Source organism: Chionomys nivalis, chromosome 21 (genome assembly GCF_950005125.1).
Source record: "Chionomys nivalis chromosome 21, mChiNiv1.1, whole genome shotgun sequence".
NCBI classification, from domain to species: Eukaryota; Metazoa; Chordata; class Mammalia; order Rodentia; family Cricetidae; genus Chionomys; species Chionomys nivalis.
The window spans coordinates 18,197,162-18,221,145 of NC_080106.1; the positions used below are offsets into that span (position 1 = coordinate 18,197,162).

The 23,984-nt window shown below is 48.5% G+C and overlaps 1 protein-coding gene across 1 annotated transcript in view; it reads left to right on the plus strand.

The window, feature by feature from the left end:
• Zfhx3 (zinc finger homeobox 3) overlaps positions 1-23,984 on the plus strand; it is a 244,580-nt gene that overhangs the window by 141,614 nt on the left and 78,982 nt on the right. Inside the window, exon 4 of the mRNA XM_057753329.1 lies at positions 3,222-3,453. Within this exon, the coding sequence (XP_057609312.1) occupies positions 3,222-3,453 (232 nt within the window). The remainder of the gene's footprint in view (positions 1-3,221; positions 3,454-23,984) is intronic.

Consider the following 23,984-nt stretch of genomic DNA (forward strand, 5'->3'; position numbering starts at 1 on the left):
CACCCTCATGCTCACTTGCTTGCGCCCTGTACTATTATTAGTAGAGGGGACTGTGGCTCAGGTCTTCTTGTTTCCTTTTATTCTTTCCTCTATGATTTGTGATGGGTGGCCATTTCCTTTCCAGAATGGCTCTCCAATGGCAGACAAAAGAATTGGTGGCAGTTCTGCGGGTTGCACCTTACCACGGCGATCTTGTGAGCAGAATGGTTTTAAAATTTATCTCTCCCCGCCCCCCACCACCACCACACACACTTTTTAAAAGAACTCCCAGTGTGATGTTTATCCCAGTTCAGAAATTATGTGGCCTGGCCATCCAAGAGCCCCCAGATTGGAGAACAAAAGACAGTTCGACATCTCAGTTCCTGTTCAACTCTTTCTAGGTCTTAGTCTTCGCCTCTGGCTCAGAGACTAGAAGCCCCAGCCATCTGGAATAGCACCCTCACCTCTATGTTTAGGTGCTTTGCTTCAAACTCAATGCATTCCTGGAAGGAAGTCCTCTTCCATGGGGAAACCATTCAGGTTTAGGAGTTGGGACTTTTACAAATCTTGCTAGTTGGTGATGCCATCAAGACCTCTTATGGAATGGGACACTCTGGGCCCTGACTGTTTTCTCTCTTAGCTTTTAGTCCCTCGGTTTTAATGGTCTCTTTAACAAGTGTTATTTTGTTAGTCTCTGACCCAGGAGCAGTTTCTGTGTTCCTCGCTCCCACTCCCAAGCCACACCCTCATTCCCGGGAAGATCCATCCCCCTGGGAGATTGAATTTTTGCAAGGCCCAGAGAAGAAGCTGGGGAGAATGACCTCTCTGGATCTTCCTCCTCCTTGGGGTGTGGACCCCACTAAACATTGTCTTGTTGTATACCCTGAAGATAAACAATGGGGGAAAAACACACACAACAATTTATCTGCAGAAGATTTTTTATTGTCAGTTGTACTTCTGTGCAGGTTCTTCTGGCTCCTGACTGTGGAGTTGCTCTGGGCAGCTGTTACTTGCAGGGGCTTCATTTTGTTCCAAGTACTGCTTTGGAAAGAGTTGACTTTCCCATTTTTTGAGAATGGGACGGGGGTCAAACTGTGGACCTGTTCTCAACTTGGTGCCCGTGAAGCCTTCTGCATTTGCTCTGCAGGTTGGCTCAGGTTCTTTGCAGAGCCTCAGTTAGTTCTTGTGGTGGAGGGCCACCAGCCTCTCGAGTGAATTTGCCATAGTACCTCATTGGTATATTCCTATTTCTTCATCTGGTTATGTGCAAACCTTTTGGGTTTCCCTCATCCTCTTGGTGGATGTAAGATGTGAATGCATGACCACATGAGCACCAGGACGGTGTCATCAGATAGGGTGTGCATGTGCTCGTAGGGCCATTCTATCATCTGCAGTCTCTGGAAGCACATGGTGTTCTGAGGGCTCTGGCTTTGCTGTGCCTTGCCTTACTAGCTGGACAAGAAGGTGTCCCTTCCCGTCCCTACAAGATCAGAAACCGCTGTCAAGGCATGGGCATTGCACAAGCCCTCTGGAGTCAGGAGGGAGACTTTTGCCACAGAGCCATCCCAAGACATTTGCTGTGTGCTTGTTCAAGCTCCTCTGGCCAGGCTCTGGTGACCAGAGTTGAATGTGGGAAGGTGGAGCAAGAGGAACGGCCCCCAATCACATGAGCATGTGAGGCCTTGAAGTCTCCTGTACTCCTTCATTCCCGGTGATGCTGGCTGTACAGTGTAGAGGAGACAAGATGGGCTGTAGCTGTTTCTTTGCCTGTAGCTGAGTTACTTGGGTCAGCCCCTTGAGCTCTTTGGACTGTTTGCCCTGCTTCATGTACAGTGAATGGGGACTATTAGAATAGTCCTTTAGACTATGAGAGATGTCTTTTTATGCAAAGAGCAAGTCAAACCCCTGTTAATAGCCACCCCTTTCTCACAAGAGGTCCAAGAACTTGGTGACTTTTGCTCTTGGGTGACCGTTAAGTCACACAGGCATAGAAGTCTGGCCTCTGTGGACTGTTTCTGTGGCCCCTGCTGTTCTTGTGCCCACGCTTTAAGCTGCCTGTGTTCTGCTTCCTGTTGGCTCTTGGACTTCCATGTTCTGGAATTGATGTGGTGTCTGCCAAACAAAGCATCATTGGGACCAGTGCAACTGACCAGTGATGGACTATATGATCTTGCCATACTGCTGTTCTGGCTTTGAGGCCTGAGCTTACTATTTTGACTAGGCTGGCCTTGAACTAATGATCGTCCTGTTTTTCAACCACCAGGCGCTAGGATTATAGGTATGTACCACCATGCCCAGCTAGAAAATTTTTAATTAAAATTTTTTTTTTCAGATAACCTTATGTAGCCTACTTTAACCCCACACCCACTGTGTAGCCAAGGTTGACCTTGAACTTCTGACTCTCTTACCCCTACCTCCCACACTGGAATTATGGCTGTGTACTCTTAAATTCTGATCTCACAGATTCATACATGCTGGGCAAGCACCCACCTACCAACTGGGCTGCATCCTCAGCTCCGTCATTTTAAATACAAAAAAAAAAAACCCAAAAAAAACAAAAATTAACAACAAATCCCACGATTGTTTTTATTAGGGAACTGCCCAGACCTGTACTTTGTTTCTGTGTGAGTGATGGAGGGGACTTTGCTGTCAGATTGACCACGGGCTGTCCCTAAAGCAAGGTGGTTGGGCCGGGCGGGGAGGAGGAGGCTTTGTCTGTAAAGGTCCAGATCATAATATTTTAGTCTTTGTAGGTCATTCTTCTGTGTCACTATTGTTCAACTCCGAGGCTTCAAAAAGGTCTAGAGATTGTAGTCTGTCAGTGGCCCTAGCTGTGCACTAATAAAACTTTATTGATGAGAACAGACAGCGGGTCAGATTTGCTCTCAGGCCACAGTTTGCCCACCTCTGCTCTAAACAAAGCAGTGCACGCTGCCGTGCGAAAGGGCGAAACTTTTATAATTGCGTGTAGCTGAGAAAAGTGGATGAGCACCGTTAACAGGGCTCATCGTGGAAAGTTACCCCGGGAGGGGCCGGCCACGTGGGAGAGACAGGTGTACATACTTCAGCATGTCATTTAACCCTCGAACGCTGGGGAAACTGAAAACAGGCAGTGCAAGGAGCCTAGCGTCGGCTATCCTGGCCCACCACGGCCCCTGGCTGACACACCTCCCACTGTGGCCAGTACAGGAGCGGCTTGTGCCTCCATGTGCCTTGAGTGTTGCTCTCCTCTGTCCCCGCAGCACCTGCAGCAGCACGAGAGCGGCGTGGAGGGGGAGAGCTGCTATTACCACTGCGTCCTGTGCAACTACTCCACCAAGGCCAAGCTCAACCTCATCCAGCACGTACGCTCCATGAAGCATCAGCGCAGCGAGAGTCTGCGCAAGCTGCAGCGGCTGCAGAAGGGCCTTCCGGAGGAGGACGAAGACCTGGGCCAGATCTTCACCATCCGCAGGTGCCCCTCCACTGACCCAGGTGAGACATGGCAGTGTACAGGGGAGGGAGGGCTTGGTGGGCTTCTGCGAGAGCCTCCCCAGCGTGGCTGCTCCTTGTGTCTGGCGTCGGTGCCTCGGCCTACTGTTGTGTTCTGGGTGGGAGGAATATGGATTGGTGTTTTTTTTCTCAAGGACTGCCTTTTGCTAGGCCTGTGTTCACAAACACAGGGAAGTCGTAGGTGTCTTGTCCACCAACCCCTGAGTTCCTCTTGCGTGTACTCCGGATTCTGTTACTGCTGCACACTGGCCTTGCCAAGTACTAGTGTTGTGGCCCCTAAGTCACAACTTCGGAACTGAGCTGCAGAGAACATTAAAACTAGCACCCGTTACGGCTGTATCTGAATGTGACTCATATTGTCCTGCTGGTCCAGGCCTCTGGGCTTCCTGCTACTTGTAGATTGTGGCCTTGTGCGGTTTGCTGTGTTTCTCGGCTTCCCACCATCTCATCTCTGGAGATTCTGTCTCTCTTTCCCCCATGTAACTCTCATTTCTAACAGGACCTCTCCCTCTTAACGTGGTAGTACAAGATAATCACGTGCTTCTTTCCAAACAAACAAGACAAGCCTGGTGGTACAGGCTTGTAACCCCGGCACCTGGGAGGCTGAGGCAGCAACTTCACAAGTTCTAGGCCATCCTTGGCTACACGGTGAGACCCTGTCTCAAAAGCAAAGGAAGAAACCGATCAAATGAAGCCTATCTCAGTCTTACTCTCTAATGAAATCCTAATGAGTTTTGAAAGAAAAAAAAAAAAAAACAATCTTTGTAGCTTATCTCTAGTGTGTTCCCAACATGTTATCACCTGTTCACTCTTGTTACTAAACCAGCCCGTGTGGGGAGCCTAGGGCCTTCTGGGGTTCCTGTTCTTTTCTGTGAAGTTTGAAGTGTTGCCTACTCCCTCGGGAAGCTCCCTTTCTTTGACTTCCAGGTTGTTTCTCTCTAGGCGAGAGGAGGAAGATGCTTCTCTTGACCCTTGTCGATGCATGTCCGTGGTTCTCGGTGCTTCTTTGCTCCTCAGGATGCCCCTGCTCCTCACTCAGCCCGCTGGTCTGGCCACATATATTCCAGCAGTTTCTTGGATGTCTCAATGGTACCACCTCTTGGACTCAGTGTTTCCTAGAACTCACTTGTTTGGTTTTGTTGTTTTGTCTGTTTGTTTTTGTTCTCCATTTCCTAAGATGAAGTGACCACATGTGAGCTTTTAGGCCGCTAATCCCTCATCTCCTGCAGCAGCTTCCCAGCCATTCAGCTTTTGTGAAGTGCTGATTTTGATGCTGTAAATCAAGTAGGCATTTGAATAGTTTTCAGAAGTGGAAAGTTACGTAAACCTTAGGGGGAAAAAAAATGCCACACCCTTCCCCCATCCCATTCACCAGACTGGGAGAAGTGGTTCAACTTGTAGATGTTGATCCTTTTTACGTATCTCTGTTTCTCAGCATGCTCCTATTTCTTGATGAATTTTGAATTTTGAACACTGCCTGGCGTTCTGAGCTGCAAGACTCCCCAGTGCGCTGTTCTGTAGCTCCCACCCCATCCCTACCTGCCCACCCGTGCATCTGCACACAAGCTTACCCAGACCTCATGCAGACGAGCGCCCCTCAGCCCCCAACAGGTGGATACCCCCACTTTTGCCCATACACACTCACGCACATGCTGCTAACATACAACACACACACTCAAACACACATGCTGTATTCGCACATACCCCGGGAACAACAACAGACTCTCCCGATATGTATCCTTGCCCCCACCCCGATATACCACAGGTGGATAGCACACCTCACATTCCCCCATGTGTGCTTACACTGCCATAGGTGGACGCCAGTTTGTACACATAGACCAACGGATGCCACCCCTCACCCCAGTTCCTTCTCACTGTGCTCCCATCCCCCTACGGACCCCCTCCTCTCCTCTCTCGCCCTTCTATTAGGATGAAATAATAATTGGGGGTGATATTAATATTCAGTATTTTCATTATTATAACTCTATAAATATTAATCACAGCTGAGCCTTGTAGAGTTTTATAATTTCATTTACCTTCTTGTACAACTTTTTGTTTTCCCTGCTTTTCCAGGTAGTCATGATTAATTCATGGCTTACCTAGTGCTGCCGGAGCAGACATTTCCTAATCTCTAAGCGCTCCGTGCTCAGTTCTCTCCGTCAGCTTCATTTCCTCTTGGAGCCGTCCCACTAAGCCCCCCAAAGCCCCAGGCTCCTCGGCTCCGTTGGGATCGTCCCATGGCTCCTTGGCTGTCTTCTCTTTGAAAACAGAAGTGCCATTCCCGAATGACAGGACACACTCACAGACCTCCGTTTAGGGGTTTTTTCCCGCTGGGATAGATGACGTTTCTTGTCTCTATGAAAAGCGTCCCCTGCCATGGTTGGCAATTCAGGGATGTGCTATTAGCAGGGACCAGGATAATGTCTGTCCCTTGCAGGCCTGGGAAGGCTCGTCTCTTCCCAGGTGTTTCCAGGTAGCTGCTCTCCTGGTTGAAGTTTTAACAGTTTGATCCGCAAGGCTCCTGATCTTGTCTGACCCCATCGCACAGTGGGTGTGTACTCTGGGGAGTAACAGCGACAAATGGGCACTTGTAGACACTCCCTTGTCCAGAAGGCCTGAGATCATGTGTCTCCAGGCTGTGGGATCCCCGGTCCCACCATTTTATCCTAGCCTCTGTGCGGTCCTTCTCTGGCCCCCTCCTCCCCATGATGCACTGTGCCGTCATGTCGCAGGATTTCCCTCTGTGCACCAACCTTCGCTTCAAGGTCTCTTTCACCCTGTAGTTCTCTCCACTCAGAATTCCCTTTTTATTAGCGAGGTGCCCCGAACTAAACTGCATCCAGCCGCCATCTTACTCAGGTCTGTGTAATGGAGCAGGCTGCCCCCTGCTTGCCAGTGCAGCACTCTCCTTTCTGCTGGCCAGGCTGGAAGGACTTTCTTCCACGCCACCTTCGGCACTTCCTTTCATTTATTATGTGCTAGCCTCCCCCGCCCCAAGTATGTGAGCAGCTTGTGTCAGGGCGCTAGACTTCCTTTACGAATTTCAAAATCCTTTGGTGTTGTCTTTGGCCTCTAGTCATGCTGCTGCTCCAGCATCCACGCACATGCACACGCACACGCCCCGCCCGCTTCCTCCCACACACGTGCTCCTGTGAAGTTCATCCTCCGCTGATGACAAAGGGACAAATTATTAGGTAATGCACTGACATTGACAGGAACACGGTTCTGTCTTAGAAATCCTCGCAGGAGAGAGAACACATCTTGAAACATAGCCTCCCTCTCCACCAGGGACTCGCTCTTAAGAACTTGAAAGGACGTCTTCAAGAAAAGGGACGTCCAAGGCCCGATAAAACCGAGATATTTCAGATTGTCAGCTTCAGCTCCATAAACACGGACTTTGTCAGCACTTCCCGTCCTGTGCTCATTAAGAGAAAGATCAGGACATGACCCTCTCCAGCAAGAAGTGTCTTTCACATGCCGTATGAAGCATTAGGAAGCCCGTGAACCCCTTTCAGGTCCCTGTCTACCCCAGCTGCAAACCAGGTGGTCATTAGCTGGTCCAGCTGCCTGGAGGTTGTGACGCTGGGTATCCTGTGATCTGGTTCAACTCTGTCGTTCTTATGCCTGTCTTCTCTCCTGTGGTCCATGTCCCGCAGAGCGGCATGCAAAAGGCTTGAGCAGTCGTCTCCTGTCCTTTTTCAGGCCCAAATGTTCTCATCTCAGGCCCCTTCCACAGTGGTTGGGAGTCTCCCTCACTGACAGCGTCTGTAGGAATGAATGCATGACCGACTTCTTCCCCAGAGATGATCCGCCTTCCAAGTCTTCCTGTCCGGGTCACTCGGCGGCTCGTCAGAGCCTGTTGGTTCAAGAAGAAGGAGACATGCAGGAAAGGATGTAACCCTTTGTAACCCTTCTGGTCATAGTTGAGACTGACACTGTCGTGATGGCTACATAGCCCACAAGAGGTCTCAGAGCCAGAGTTAGATCATGCAGGTCCTGCACAGGGCACAGGTTGATGGGCCACCGCTTCTCAGGCGGTTCTGTTTCTCTTTGGTGCCTGTAGGTGTGTAGCCCACCTGGCACCAAGTCCTGTGTGTGCTATAATCTTCTTTCTAACCTCAATCAAACGAAAACTAACTCTTTCTCTCCCTTTCTCCCCCTCTCTCCAGATCGCAGAACACATGCTCACCCATATCACCCATGCATACGTATTGGGATATAACACATTGTTATATGCACAAGGTCCTGAATTTGATCTCCGCCACTGCAACTCCTCCTAGGCACAGCCATGTCCTGTTCCCTTAGAAATTTTAGTTCTTAATTTCTACCTAGAGTAACCAGTGTGTCAGTTTGAATTTTGTTTTTGTTTTTTTTTTTCTCAAAGGCCAAGTAGTCAGTCCCAATCTTGGCTTGGTTGGACTTTGGTCTTGTCCTTTCCCTCCTGTCTGGAGGCAGTAGCTGTTGTCATGAGCTCTCAGTGGCTGGTACCAGCTATCCGCCTTGCCTTGGCTGACCAAAAGCCCTAGCCTAGAAAAGCTCGTATGGGTGTGTCACTCGAAGGATCCCATCCCTGCTTTGCTTATTAAAAAGGTACCTCTGGCTCCTAGGTAAAGCTGTGGTTGATTTTATTTTATCAGTGACCTAACTCCTGAGACTATGAAGTCCTTTATGTTTCTGCTGCTGCCTTTTCCTTTTTGTCCCCCTCCTCCTCTTACTGGCTCCTCTCATCACTCTTGCCCCAGCTACTTTTTCTTTCATATACACAGAGATCTCCAAGCTTTATATACTTATAATTTAATCAGATTATCAAAGGGTGACTTATGTGCTTTTTGTTGAGTTGGGGAGCACAACTGAAGTCTTTCAGGGTAGTGACTTTCTGGGGTCGGGGAGGTGAATGCAACTTGTTAGGTGATGCGGTGTTTTTGTGCCGGTCTTTACTGAAGCTCTCTTTGGCTTCTTAGTGGCTCTTGTCTTTAAGCCAAGTCCCAGTGAGTGTGTTTGGACTCTCTTGTGACTTCAGAGAACAAGACACTGAGTCCAGCGTTCTCATTTGGCTCTGTTTTCAAAATCAGCAGGAGGCCGCCCTCTAAACATGAAGTGCGTCTTTTTTGCTTTTGTAAAAATAACTAAATTGCATGCAATTTCAGTATAATTTTTCTCACAGTGCTAAAAGGCATCGCAGCCAGCTCTTCATACCTGAAGCTCTGTTTTTATGAAGCCTCTGCTTTCTCATTTCCTTTTTGCTGGGTCTTTGTTGACAGGGCTTGGGAAAGCCTGGGGCTGAAGTGTACCTAAGTCAGATGTCAAAGGTAAAGGGGCAAACAGATTTGGGTGGCTGCAGGTCCTAGTATCTGGAGGAATGGCACCCACAGGACTTCTTCCATTTTGAGTGCAGTTTCCGAACAAAGATTGTAAATTTTGAGGTGTGTTTAGAAAGACGTTTTTGCAAAGGGACCGTCGGCACTGTGCATCAACAGAAACAGAATCTGCAGAGCAGATCTGGGCTCACAGGATCAAATATAAATACAGCTCACTGTTTTCCAAGAAACCTTTTCCTTGTGCCTTTCCAAATGGCCCATGTTTAAGTAGAGTTTATTAGTTGGTGTCGCTGACAGTTTCCTGGGAGGGATCTGTTTATGTGGCACCAAAGAGCATTATGCCCATGACAGGAGCTCAAGCTGGTGATGTCCATTGAAATTCCCAGCCAGATCACTTCACAGCATGCCAAGAGCATCTATCTCCACTGGCTAAGTTCCTGGACTTAGTTTTCTGTCATGGGCACAAAGCATTCTGTAGTTTGGTTCCCTTCTGACTCTGGTGTATTTTGTATCCACCTCTTGGGGCCAAGAGTAGTTCTCAGGGTGTATGTGGCCTTGTTTTTCTGTTGGAACTGAGTTCTTGATTTGCCTTAATTAGTCCTCTAACAATCTACAAAGGTCAGTGCCAATTGCCTGCTCATTTACATTTGTAATTGTGACGGCTTCTGATTACATATTCCTTGTTGTCGGTCCTTCCTCTGAGTATATGCTGGAGTCCCCAGCCCCCACTGTCACCCCACACACAAGCAGGCACATGCACGCTCACGCACAATCCCAGCTCCGTTTCAGCTGAAGCACGGCCTCTTTACACAAGAGCCTTGTGTAGTGGTGGCCCCGGGTGCCAGTGTCTGCTGGAAAGGCACCTTGGAGAGGCTCTCGTCTGTAAGGTGGGGATACAATGAAGCTGGAGTCAGGGAAATTACGTCAAGACCAGGCCAGAACTCTGAGAGCCATTATCCAGGAACCTTCTTGAACTAGGTAATTAGGCGCAATTAAACTTTTCTGCAGGCTCTCTGCAAAATATGCTAATGCCCTGGTCTGTTGGAAGGTGGACATGGGCAGAGGGCTGCCTGAGTGCTGTCACCGATTCCTGGTCTGGAAGGGTCCCTCTGGAGAGAGCATGATGACATCAACAGGAAGGTCACCTGGGTGGTGGGTCCAGAGTCCACAGCTTCCTGCCTCACCTGACCCGTGGGGGTGGGTGCCCTGTCTGTGCTCCAGCACCAGGGTCCCCCTCTCTGCAGAATTTGTCTTGATTTCAGGAGTCTCGGTTGCAAAGGTTCTCACCCATTCATCCCTTCTCACCCATTCATCCCTTCTCACCCACTCATCCCTTCCTACTATCGAATATGTTCCCTCCTCACTTTATGTTTCATGGGTTCATCGGGCTTTTGTGTTAGCTCACCACTTCACACTGGATCACAGCTTAGCCTGTCCCTGGCTGGGTTTTCATCACACCGTCCAAGCCATCCTCTTGAAGGACGTACTCTTGTGTGTCCTGATGGCCGCCCGTGGGCCTACTCTGAGAGGCACAGAACTGTGTCTTTGTTGAAGACAGCTGGTTAAGTAGCCAAACATTCTGGAGACCCAGGTGGATGTTCGTAGCGTAGTCATAGGCACCGTAACAGAACCGTAGGACGTTGTTTTACCAAACATTACTTAAATGAAACTTTATCTTGAGATATCTCTCGTGGCTTTGGAAAAGGGCTATCTAGGGAACTTGAAAATTTGAAACTTGTCCCTGAAGTGAACATGGAGAGGTTTTTTTGTTTGTTTTGTTTTGTTTTGTTTTGACTGTACTAGATTGAGAGCTGGGAGTCCTGTCCTTGGATTTCAATGGAAGGGACCTTCTGATGTTGGCACCTGCCGTGGGAAGCCGTGGCCTTCCTCAGCTGTTCTGGCATGCATCCAGGTCCCTCCTGAACTGACCCTCCTTCCAGCCTCTGCAGTTCACACCTCTTGTTACTCTGGTGTCTTTTTAAAGAGAAACAGAAGTTTGCATCCTTGGAGAGGTCCAGAGTGTCCATTTCTGGGGCTAATTACATCCCATCTGAACCTCGTCCCCAGCCGTGGCAGGGCCCGTGGAGAAACGGAGTGCAGGTCTCTTTCTGCTTAGGGAAATAGTGCAGAGGCCTTTTCTTCACGTGCAGATGTTAAGGAACCCTTCAAACCATGACCCGATCATAAGAATTAGAGTCCAAATCCAAATGATCTCCCCCTCGCCCATCACACCTAGATGGGCATTGGAAGGTTTTGTGACCTTGGAATCAGTGTAAGCACTGACTGCCTCTACATCCCCGTCTGCTGGCATCCCAGCCCGGGAGAGCAGAGCTCCTCTTTGGAACCTCGAGTATCACTCAATTGTAAATAACAAAATCTAAATGTATCTTTTACCATCACGGTGTTGCCAGTGTTCCACGGTGAGGTGTGGATCTCTGCTGTTTCGGTACAGGCTCAGGACAGAAGCCCTCCGGAGTGCTGTGCCGGGTGGCACTGGCTTCCTCGTTGGGAACTCTCCGGCTCCCAGCAGAGCCAGGTGATGTGTATTGTGCTCTCCGTCATTTCGTTTGGCTGGTGTCTTGAGTCGATGGTAGCCGCTGGCTACCTGCTGTCCACCAGGCTGAATGAATTCTGTCTTTCTTGCCTCCCCGAATCTCTGCTTTCTTTCTCAGAATGGGGGGAACCATATGCCTGGGAAGAGATTTAATTTTGGGTTTTCCTCTTTACATCTTTTCCCATTCGCACACAGTTTGGAGGGATTTTGAAAGGACTCTGTAAGGATAAGGGTTTTTTTTTTTTTTTTTTCCCCAAGAAGGGATGTTTGAGGGCTTTTTATAGTTTCATATCTCATGGCTATCTTGAGACCTTTTGTGTATATTCTAATAAAAAAAAGAGCTATTTATTGCTTTTTTAAAAAAAGACTGTTGACCTCGGTTCTAATTAGAACATTAGAAGCTGGGCAGCATGCAGTATTCTCAGAAGGGCTTGTCTGATGTTGTACTCCTCAAGTTTTATCCAAAATTGTCATACAGTTTGGTCCTTCCCAAGGTCGTTTTCTTGGCTTGCACATGTTGGTGGCTGTCTCATTCTCCCTACCTTATTCTCCTCTGTGGGCATCTCTCATGTGGGCATCTCTCATGTGTACCAGAGTTTGTCCCCCCCCCTCTTTTTTTTGCAGATGTATTTGTGTTTATTTTATGTGTATGTCTGAGTGCCCCTGCGTGTATATGTGTACCTCATGGATGTGGATGTGTGAGTGTCCTTGCGTGTATGTGTATACCTCATGGATGTGGATGTGTGTGTGAGTGCCCCCACGTGTATATGTGTACCTCATGGATGTGGATGTGTATGTGAGTGCCCCTGCGTGTATATGTTTACCTCATGGATGTGTATGTGTGTGTGAGTGCCCCCACGTGTATATGTGTACCTCATGGATGTGGATGTGTATGTGAGTGCCCCTGTGTGTATATGTGTACCTCATGGATGTGTATGTGTGTGTGAGTGCCCCCACGTGTATATGTGTGCCTCATGGATGTGGATGTGTATGTGAGTGCCCCTGCGTGTATATGTGTACCTCATGGATGTGTATGTGTGTGTGAGTGCCCCCACGTGTATATGTGTACCTCATGGATGTGTATGTGTATGTGAGTGCCCCCACGTGTATATGTGTACCTCATGGATGTGTATGTGTGTATGAGTGCCCCTGCGTGTATATGTGTACCTCATGGATGTGTATGTGTGTGTGAGTGCCCCTGCATGTATATGTGTACCTCATGGATGTGTATGTGTCAGTGCCCCCATGTGTATATGTATACCTTGTGTATACCTGCTGCCTATAGACACCTGAAAAAGATACCAGATTCCCTAGAGCTAGAGATAAGCTGTTGTGAGCTGCCTGGTGTGGGCAATGGGAACTGAACTGAGGTCCTCTGCGGGCTCTTCCCCCGTGAGCCGTCTCCCCAGTCCTCTAACCTCTTCTCATAAGGACATCAGGCAGATCAGGTTAGCCCGTCCTGAAGATCTCATGTAACTCCATCACTTGGGGGAAGACTGCTTTTAGGACCTCAGCTTAGGTGTATGGGAAGAAACAGTTCAGTCTGCACCGTGGGACTCTTCGTGTCTGCCACCAATTTCTCTGCTTTTGTGTTGTCGCCGTGGGCGTGGCGGCAGAGTAGAGTGCAAAGGTGGCTACAGAAGCCAAGGGAGGCCCCCCATGGCGCTGGGGGCCCTGCCAACCCTTGCCCCAGCTTTCCATTATCAGCACACCGTCCTTAGTATGGACCCTGGCATTCCAGCTTTCCACTGTTGGCATCAGAGCAGCAGAGAGACTGATCTGGAGGGGATGAAACCAAACCGAAAGCGCTAAGCAGCAGGTCAGGTCTCAGTTATCCAAGCCCGTTTTACCATGAATCTTCTTCCACCGGTCCTGATGGTGCCCTCTCAAGCCTGTTTCCTGGTCCCCCTGGGGGTATTCGGATCCCTATGAGATGACAGTTTTAGCATCATTGCATTTGGCACTGGCTGAGAGCTCTCTACCAGTCCTGGAGGCTCTGGGGTCCTGGGGTTGTGGACCTGGCCTTAACTGCGTTAACCCTTTACTGCCCGGGCATGCTTTGGAAGACTGAAGAGCACATCCTGGATTCACGCTAGAGTCTGGCAGCCCCAGCTCTCCTGCTCCAGTTATGGTCAGTGTCTCCACCAGTCCTCGCCAGCGTGCCACATTCTGCTCCTGTTAATGGCATGGAATTCTCCATGTTTTAAACAGGCTAGGCTCCCATCCAACGAATTTCAGTGGCTAAGACTGCCCAGGGAATGTAAGTTTTCCTGTTTGTTTGTTTGTTTAAAATATTAAACAAATAAGTTATTGAATGCCTGATTGGTGGGGTATGTGGAGATTATAGGAGAACCCATGAGAGTTGGTTTTCTCTTTCTGTCATGTAGGTTTTAGGGATCAGATTCAGGTCGTCAGGTTTGGCAGCATGTATCATCCATCCAGAAAGCCATTTCTCTGGATTTTACCTTATTGTGTCATGTTCTCCAGAAGGAACAAAATTAAAATCGGGGGCTGAGATTTTTTTTAAAAAGAGAGGGAGCATCCTAGGAGGCCAGAAATGAACTGAACAGTTAGAGAATCAGATACAAGAAGAAAGATTTAAAAAGAAGAAAAGAAACACAGACTTGTGTTTCTAACTGAGATGTAACTGTTCACATTTATGGAGCACGGCATGCTAACCTGGTCCCCAAGTGCAGCACGTAAGGATGGAATGCGGCCTGTAAGCATTTCTGTATACTTCAAGCACGAGTAATTTCTCTGTGCTGGGAACTTTTAAACTCTCCTAATTCATTGTGAAATATATCACAAACTGTTGTAGACAGTTGTCACCCGCCTGTGCTACATAGCGAGCCGGAGCTAGCTCCTCCGTCCTCTCCGTGTTAGACTGCCTGGCATCTCGCCTCTTTGCCCACTTGCCCACTCTCCCATCCTGCTTCTCTCTACGTCTTCCTGTTCCTCTCATAGAAACCCATGGTTGGGGAAGATGTGAGCCAAGCCCAGAGGTCAAGCGCTTTCATCCCACAAATGCTGGCACTGTCTTCTAGATGGCCATGCCCTTTGGAGTCTGGAGAATCCACCAGGAAGCAGAGAAACAGCTTGGATCTCTGTCCTTCCTCATTGGGAAAGAGGCAGACCTGAACAAATGCACGATGCTAGGTGACCAGTGGGATGGAGACTGGGAAGCTGGCTAGATAAGGGGCCCAGGAAGGGCCTCCATTGCCTTAGCACGAAGCTGGGGAAGACTTCTGTCTTTGGCCTTGAAGCTGGGTCATCTGCTGCTGTGCAAATACAGGTCCTGACTAATCTGGACAGCACTTGGCTACCATATGCTGAGACCTCCTCTGCCAGCTGCCCTCTGATGGGCAGCCTTGTCTTACTTCTTGGGATCTGAAGCTTCCTGTGTGTTTCCAGGGCAGGATCTCCCTTCATGCTAATGCAACCCTAAAGAAGCCCCCAGCGCTTTAACACCTTACCCTTTTAGCATCCCTAGGGTTGTGTGACACCTGATAAACCCACCTCTGACTTCCATGCCAAGGCCGCCTTTAGCAGGCAGGACTGATCTTATTCTACAACCTTTTCTTTCCTGGTGGCTATGTACCCAGACCACAGGCAGATCTGAAGGCTCCCTCAGAACACATAAGACCAGGGAAGTTTGTACTGTACCCTGCTGTTTTCTCTGGCCTCTTCCTTAATCAAGAACGTAGACTGGGGGTTTGGAGGAATCAGGCTTTTTGGGTTTTCTTGGGGTGGAGAATCTAGTCACTTCTATAAGGTTCCTCTTAGAAGACCCTGGGAGAGAAGGATGCTGGCGTCCGTCCTGGGTATCTGGGAAGAATGCTTCAACCACACCTGTCTGCCGTGTGTGAGGACAAATTTAATTTATTTCAAAAATCTAGCCCCAGGCAGCCTTTTCTGTTTGTTTCTTTGGGGGGAGGGAAAAAAATTGAAAAACAGCAGCAGCAAGCTGTGGTTTGACCAGCTAGCAGAAGAGAGATTATCTCTAAAGGATATGAAAGGTTTAATCATTTTAATTTTGTTTTTATTAAAGTTCATCATAACTTCTGCCCCTCCTCCACCATGCCCTGGTAGAACAAAAGGAGGTAATATAAATATACAGAATCCCCCAAGTATCTGGCTAATAAAAAACTCCTTTGGGTGCTGCCCTGAGGAGAGGAAGTGGCTTCATGGCTGGGGACAGTAAGCTGAGCAGGGCAGGCCATGACAACCCCAGCTTCTGTCCGGCATCTCTATGGGTTTCCAGCCCCCTTCCAGCAAGCAGCGATCCTGGGAGGATCATAACTTCTGCTAAATGGAAGCAGGAAATTTCAGGTGTTGGCGCATTCTGTCTTGGTTTTTAAGCCAGCCCAGCCCCTCAAAAACACTTGTTGCTGAAGAAGTTGAAATTTACCAAGAGCAAGGAAGTCGGCTCCCAATTGGCTTCTCCCACCTCTGTGTTCTGGTAAAATATTTAAATCCCGATCCTTTGGGGGAGAGGCTTTAGACAGCAAAGCTAGGATACAGAGCCAGTTTTCGGATAGGAAAACTGACTTGTTTTCTCATGTAACAGAAAAACAAGCTGATTTTCAGAGTTAATTCAAGTGTCAGCAATCACTAAATGCAGATGAACTGGCCACACTGGTTCTAAGTAGTAGCCTTTCTGCACCAGGGCTATGCATCCCCCCCCCCACACACACGCACACACATACATACAGAGAGGGAATTTCCTTACCTTAGAACAGTAGAACTGTCTTGAACAGTCTGTCCCTGCCACTGCAGGCATCTTAGAGAACATTGAGAGCAGTGGATTGATACACTGTCATCCAGTTTAGACTGACCTGAGCTGGCAGTACAGCTAACTCGCATTCCTGTTTGCATCAGGACCACATAGCACTTTGTAGGTTGCTATCACGGGCAGCTACTCGCTCATCAGAAGGGTGGTGGCTTTTCTAATGGTAGCTCCCATTCAAGTCCTGCAAGACATATCAAGGCTTCCTCTTAGTATCTGTGAGAATGAGTTAACCTGAGCACTGGCAAGCCTGTGGACATAGCATTTGTTGTCAGGGTTCTTGTGGGGCCTGAGGACCCCCTGGGCATTTGGGCTGTGCCACTAGCATTGAATCCAGTGCCTCCTTGCAGGGCTCAAAACTGAACCAGTCCTCTCTGCTGAGCAAGAGACTGGAGCCTTGAGGGTGCTCCTGATCAGCTGCACTGCACCCTGCTCGCTGTGCTCCGAGGGGTGTGCCTGAGCCTGAGCCCAGCAGCCCCACCAGCCTGGGTGTTTATGACATTGAACTGGGCCAGCCATGGGCAGTTTTCTTTGGAGTTGGAAGAACACCACAAATCAACAAACGGGCCTGGCTCTTTCTCTGTGGGATTCTTGATGGGAGCCCATGAGCCGTGGGCCAGTTAGTCCTCACTGAGGAAGAGAGGCCCCACAGCTCTCGTTGAGGACTCCCACTCTGCAGAATCAGACTGAACATCCGTCCATGGGAATTCTGGGCTGTGGCTCGAGATCTCGGGGCCTTAGTTTTGATGCTGTGTAGAGTGAGCAGGACCCTCATCTGTGCTGTTTCCAGCATTTAGCTGTGCACTACAGAGACACCCTGTGTGGTTCGTGTACGGCAGGGGTTTAATGTCTCCTTTAGCAGCTTTGGGAGGAAGGCCACAGGGCACAGAAGGGGAGACTCCACTGAGTCACTAGGCACCAGGTTTCTCGCAGCCTTTTTATGGAGCTCTTCCTGCTCCAGGCCTGTTGCTGCTGTCCTGATCTCAAGCTCACTGTGCCTTTGAGTTCCAGGAAAGGAGGGCTGGGAGAGGACCACCATGCGCCACCCAAGCCTGCCTCTTCAGACACTACCAGAGCCCTGCCCTCTTCCCCCCTCTTATCTTATTGGCTGAGACTTGGTGATATGCTGATCATTGGGCCCCGCCATCTAGATACAATTCTTAACTGCAGGGAGTGCGCCCTGATTAAGGCAAGTGTTCAGATGGCAAAGAGCAGTTATTAGGGAGGCAATTATAGTCTCAGCCATGCGTCTTTTGGGCGATAAGGAGAGGATTAAGTAAACTGTGTTCTGATTATGTGATGGAGCATATAGGTAGCCATTAGAAGCCGTGTTGTAAGTGAACATTTAAGGTTATGGACGACAGCTCCATAGACAGAGGAAGGTATGGAACCATATGTAATTGTCTTCATTTCCTTTAAAATGTATATAAATATACTGCAATATTATAACTGATTGTGGTTGGATTTTACTTCCTTCAACACCCCCCCCACACACACATTTTTGAGATCATTCAACAATAGGCACTTACTCATTTTATGATCAGGAAAAAAAAAACTTTCACGTGTAAGAAGTAGAGAATCTGATAATTACTACCTCATATATGAAATATACTTGATGGAAAAAATAAAATGAGTAATAAAGGGGAAAATCCATAAACATGTAGTGATAATGGAATGGCGGTGAGTAGATAGAGCTGCGGATTCATCGAGAGCAAATCCCATCACACTAATAAGATGAGATGAGTTAATGTGCATGGATTCCCTCTGAAGGGAGCAGTCGCACCAACGCAGACTGTGTGTGGGGGGATGCCACAGGTACACCTGCAGAACCCCTGCCCCGGGTGTCATTGAGGTAAGTGAGTGGCGGGTCCCCCATGTTCTAGTATTGGCAACTGGACATGTTGAGCTTTGCCACTGTGTATGAAGCCCATATTGGTTGAATACCAGTTGCTATGAGGCGGGGTAAACAAATAGAAGAAATGGACCCGTCTGTGCTCCCTTTGAGGGATGTGGACATGCACACAGGCATGCACAACATGTGTTTACACACACACACACGTACTTATACACACATGTGGAGCAGGACAAGTGCCTCTTCATGGGTGTGAGAAATTTTTGGTTTGGGTGATGAGGAATCTCCGAGAAGGTCAGCCTGTGTCTGGATTGATGAGTTGAGGCGGCAGAAGAGGACCTGGGGTGGTATGAGACCCCCAGAGCTTTATCAGATGCCAGTGAGCAGGGCATTTTAGCTAAAGAAAGGATCTTGGACAAAGACCCAAAATTGTCCCCTCTCTTTTTTGATCCTTTGGACTAAGTTCCTTCCATTTTCCCTTTCCCCATTTGAAAGAGACGACTAACACCGATATCACAAATTTATTCAAAATAAGTTCTTAAAACGCTTGACTTTCCTTGATCTCCTGAGTACATCCAGAACCCAGAAGGAGTTTTTTCATGTGTGTCAATCCTGACTGAAAGGAGGACTGAGCTGTAGATACCGAGTTCAGATTTCCGGGCTGGTCCGGCAGCTGCTGCAGGTGCCGACTCTGTCTTCATTAGTAACGTGGAAACAACAGTACACGAGATTCGTATACTGCAAATTCTTACCGCTAGAAACTAATCTATAATTGATCTAGACATGCCACGAGTCTTGTTTTCCATTTGTGTCTTCTTTGAATAATGGTAACACTGATGGAATTTCACTCACAGAACGGTGACGCAGCATACAGAACACTTATATGGAAGGTCCACAGCCCCACTCCCATTGTCTTGCGCTTTCTCCCTTTTATTGTCTCTGATGCCCTGCATACACATAGAGGATATTCATGTGTACAGATGCACGCATGTATGCATGCAGATATACATGCATGTATGCATGCAGATATATGCCTTAATTTTTTTTCGATTGTCTTATTTAAAAAGAAAAAGAAAACTATTTTAGAGTAAATTTTGGCCATGGTACACCTAGCTAGTGTATATTTCCTAAAAGCAGAAATGTCGTTTCACCCACCTAGAGATTAACTAGGCAAGTCAGAAAGCATTGATACCAAATCGTTAGTTATCAACAGATCTCAGACCACAGGTTGTATTTACCTCTTGTGCCTCTTTTAAGGCCCTCTACCTGGATCCTGTAGGGTCTCGACATATTTGAAGCATACAGTCAGCTATCTGGATGCCTTCCTTTCGAGTCGTATTTAACCGATGTTTCCTTCTGGTTGGAAACAGGCCGCACATTTTGGTAGATGTTCTAGAAATGGTGATGTAGCTGTCTTTCCAGGACGTGCTGTCTGGAGGCTCATGGTACCTACCGACTTGTGTTTTTATTGACAGCCTGTATCATCTGGCTTTCCTGGTTCCTTCCAGGTCACCCCGTTGACGTTCCTACTTTGCTTTTCCTGAGAACCTAGTGGATAGATACTTTGAGATTGTTTAGTAAGGAATCAGGGTTTTAAATGGGGCTATTTGGAGAAAATAGAAGTTAATAAAAATGGATAGATACTTGACAAATGAGGGGAGGGTCACTAAATTTGCTTTTAGCTGGTGCTCTACTTCTTACTTTCCCTAGAAGCCTAGGAAAGGAAATAATGTTCTAAAGTGATGTGGATCCCAGATAGTGCAGGTCAGGAATGGTGAATTTGGGAATGGCTGAAGAAAGCAATATAGTGTAAGAAGAAAGACTGGGGAGATGGCTCAGATGTAGTATGCTTTGTACAATAGCACGAAAACTGGAGTTTGGACCCCCTGCACCCACATACGCTCTGGGTATGGTGGCATGAGTCTGTAATTCCAGGGCCAGGGGGACAGTCGAGAGTGCACTGCTCAGCCAGTCTAGCGGGGATGGTAAGTTCCACAGCCATTGAGAGACACTGTCTCAACAAGGGGAAAAAAATGGTGATAGAATGGAGAGATGGCTCAGCAGTTAAAAGGAATTGCTACAGCCCATGGTGGCGGCGGCGGCGGTGAAGGTGGCCCATGCCTTTAATACCAGCACTCTGAGTTCGAGGCCAGCCTGGTCTACAGAGACAGTTCCAGGACAGCCAGACTACATAGAGAAACCCTGTCTTGAGGTGAGCCTGAGGGCTTACTGCTCTTCCAGAGGACCTGAGTTCAGTTGCCCTCCCCCGCATCAGTCAGTTCACAACCACCTGTGACTCCAGCTCCAAGGACCCAGTACCCTCCCCTGGGCTTTGCTGAGTACTTGTGACACATGCTCACACAGACACACACACTCACACAGATACACACACAGACACACTCACACAGACACACTCACACAGACACACACACAGACACACACATAAATAGCAAGACTAAAAGAAAATGTTGATAAGGCTAAGTTGGGCTGGAAAGAAGGCTCGGCAGTTCATAGTGTGTATCACTCCTCCAAGGACCCGCCATTTGATTCCCAGCACTTACATCGGGGGCCTCACAATTCCAGGTCCAGGGGATCCAATGCCTCCAGTATCCAATTAAACATAAAAATGAAAAAAAAAAATAGGTGGAACACGATGGAAGTCACCCAACATCGAGTGCTGGTTTTTATAGACAATGCATGAGAGAGCACACGCGCGCATGCACACGCACTCACGCACGCACATACCCCTCTACCTCTCTCACAGTTGAGTAGCATGATCTTAGGGATGTGAATGTTGACCCTGTGGTAAAGTAACCTCTGATCCATTTAAGGAAATGAACACTTGTTTTCTTGGGGTGCCCTCTTTTCAGTAAGCCAGTGGCTCTGGCAGGATGCTGCAGAGTGTGGGGCTGGCCCCCAGGGGGAGCAGGACAGGTTGGCAGCTGTGTTGAGAAGCATAAAGGAAAGTGGGGTTCTGGAACCAAGCTTGCTGTTCACCATTTCTAGTCTCCCCACCCCCGAATTTCCTAAATTTTTCAGTGAATATGATAATCTCTCGTTTTCTCCATTAAGCCAAAGTTCTGTCTTAGCATTTTCTCTAATGAACAGATGGGAGCCAGAGCTTTGTCCTGGGTTGGCTCTGGTCGTGAGGTCTCAACGTCTGTTCTTCTTTTCCATATTTTTTGTTTGTTGTTGATTTTAAAACACCGCCCTCTGACTTTCCTCCTGGATTGGTCGTTGTCACCTCTTGCTCTCTGGAGGTGGTTACTCAGTCTGCAATAAACAGGGCAGAGCCTTCAACTCCTTATATGGCCAGTGGTCTGCTGCCCCTGAGCCTGGTGAAGTAGTCAAGGCAGAGGGGCCAGAGGTGAAGGCAGAGCAACATGGTGTAAGCCTGAAGATACTTGCTATCCTGTAGGAATGGATTCCCAAAGGGTTCATTGGAGTGGATTGTTCTAAAATCTGCCCGTACTCCATAGGTGAGCGGACAGAGGGGGCAGAAGTGCCAACGGACACCCATATAGGATCATGTTCTCTTTTAGGAGACCGTGGGCTCACCTTTTGAGGGAGTCAGGAGTCATATGACAGTCATACGAAAATCTCATGATCTGCCCTTCAGGGAGATGCTCCTGGCTCCCCAAAAGAAGATGGGCGGGCTTGAAGGTAGAACTTGCCTGTGCTGCCTGAGAAGGAAGCATTTGGAGCAGCAGAATGGACTGGGTGGTGTTTAGACCAGTTCTCGGGGGAGAGCCGGGGACAGAGCAGATGAGAATGTCTGGGAGGGTCTGAGCTCTGGGAGGTCTGCCTTAGGGAGGTGCTGGTGCTGAAAGTGGGGACAGAACACACAGGGACCCTGTATGGTACAGGGCAGGGGCAAAGACCATTACTGAAAGCCCACTCACATCCCACGTTCCTCACTTTTCCAGATGAAGATAGCACTTAATCTGTAGTGCGCCGTCGCACGCGTGATTATAATTACGTACTGTTTGTTTATCTCATTCCGAAAGGGGTTGACAGCCTTGTTTGGCTGATTATTTAATATCTGCTTACTGTTCATTTCTAAAAGTATAACCCTCTGTGGGGCAGGAGAGCGCAGGCTCTGCCACTCAGCAGTTCCTCAGCCAGAATCCCTGCTTCTATGGGCATCATCTTGGTGTGGGTGCTGAGCAAGCCCCATCCCGCACATGTGTGTGGCTCTTCATTGCTCTTTGTGTGATTTTTTTTTTCCCTTCCTTCCCAAATACTCTTTTTCATTGATCAGTGATAATCAGCCAAACAAACCAACTAAACAGGTTTGTCGTAGTATACCAAGTGTATAATCTGAGGCTGCCACCTTCAGAAAGGGGTCGATCGACATATCGCTCTCTCTCTCACACACATGCACACGCGCATGCACGCGTGCGCACACACTACAGGCTTCCTTTTCTTAATGCTAAGACTGGACTGTCCGTGGGTCCACTATACGAGCACTGACAAGAAATGAGCAAAAACAGACGAGCCAAACGAAGTAGGGGTGTGCATTGCTTGTTTAAAGCAGGGTCAGCAGTCGACGGAAGACGTTTAGCTCCTGGTTGTCTCCAAAGGGCACCAGCTCATCGGATTACAGTGTCACCAGGGTCACTCATTGCAACCCCTGAGGTATGCCGTGTCTGGCTTTCCATTCTCTGGGTTGAAGGAGAACCCACTTGGTTCTTGCCTGCTGCCGCTGGCTCGTGCTGAGAGCTGGCGCACCCCCAACACTCTCTTAGCTGGGTGATACTGTTCTAGACTGTCTCCCAGCTTGATTGAAAAGGGATAGTTCTCCTAACTTCTGTGTAACTGCTCTCAGTAATCCCGCCATGTGCTGTGATGCCACTGTCGGCCCTTGGTGGAGCAGAATCAAAGCTGAGCCTGTCCGGACCGGCAGCTTACGGTTGGGAAGGGTTTTGATGCTCTGGGCCCAAAGCTAAGAACTCCAACCACAGAGTCTGAGGCTCCGTTAGCGAGACTTGAAGATGAGGTTTCCTGGTTAGTTTTGCTCTGCCCACGAGGGTATATTGATGTCAATAAGATGTGGTCTGAGTTGCTATAGTAGCCAACAATCCAAAATAAGGTGTAGTGCACTCTTAGTATTTTACCTCTAAAACTCTTTCTTTGTGTGTGTGTGTGTGTGTATACATACATACACACTAGGGAGAGACTGGCCATAAGAATGAGCATCCCCTCCCCTAAGAATTAGCTATTCATACTTCCTACAACTCTTTCCCTTTTTGGAACACTGATTCAATGAGTCTTAGCACTGAGTTCTTACTATTTATCCTGCAGTTGGCTCGCTGGAGCTGCAGGCTGAGTTTATGCCTGTGTGGATGAGAGACCTGGGGTGGTGGGGTCAGTCTCACTGCTGAGCAGCGAGTATGCTCAAAGGCATGAGATTACTTTGAAAGCCCTCTAGGAGGGAGCAAAAGAGCCCTGTGAATGCCCTCTGACATTTTCCATGACCCGGCACCCATCTCATGTTTATCCGTGTCCCCTTCTCTGAGGAAAGGCTCTTGCGGTCCTTTACCTCTCTGGCAAGCAGTGAACACTGTGGGCTTTCAGGTCAGACCCAGCCATGGAGTCAGTCACACAAGAGCTGTGGTTTGTGCCTCTGTGAGCCCGCAGCCTCAGTCTCATGACATAACCTGAGGCTCCTGGAGCCTTTCAGACGATCTGATGAAAGAAATGACCCCTTACCCTAGAGCAGAGCATCCACAGACACACGGAATCCTTCCCGCCCCTTCCATGATCCCAGTGCTTCCGTCCAGAGCCTCAGTCATTTCGTCTGTAAAAGTGGGCCCACGTGTACATTTGAGGTCTGCCTCATAAATGCTCCTGTGACAGGTGGACGAGAGAGTTTGGGCTGAAGAACTACACACTCAGCATGAAGCCATGGTGTGTGCTTTCTGACCCATAATTCCCTGTTCCAACTCTCCATCTTTGTCAAGGGGAAAGTTACTCTCTTACTTTTCCTTTTGGGCCATTTGT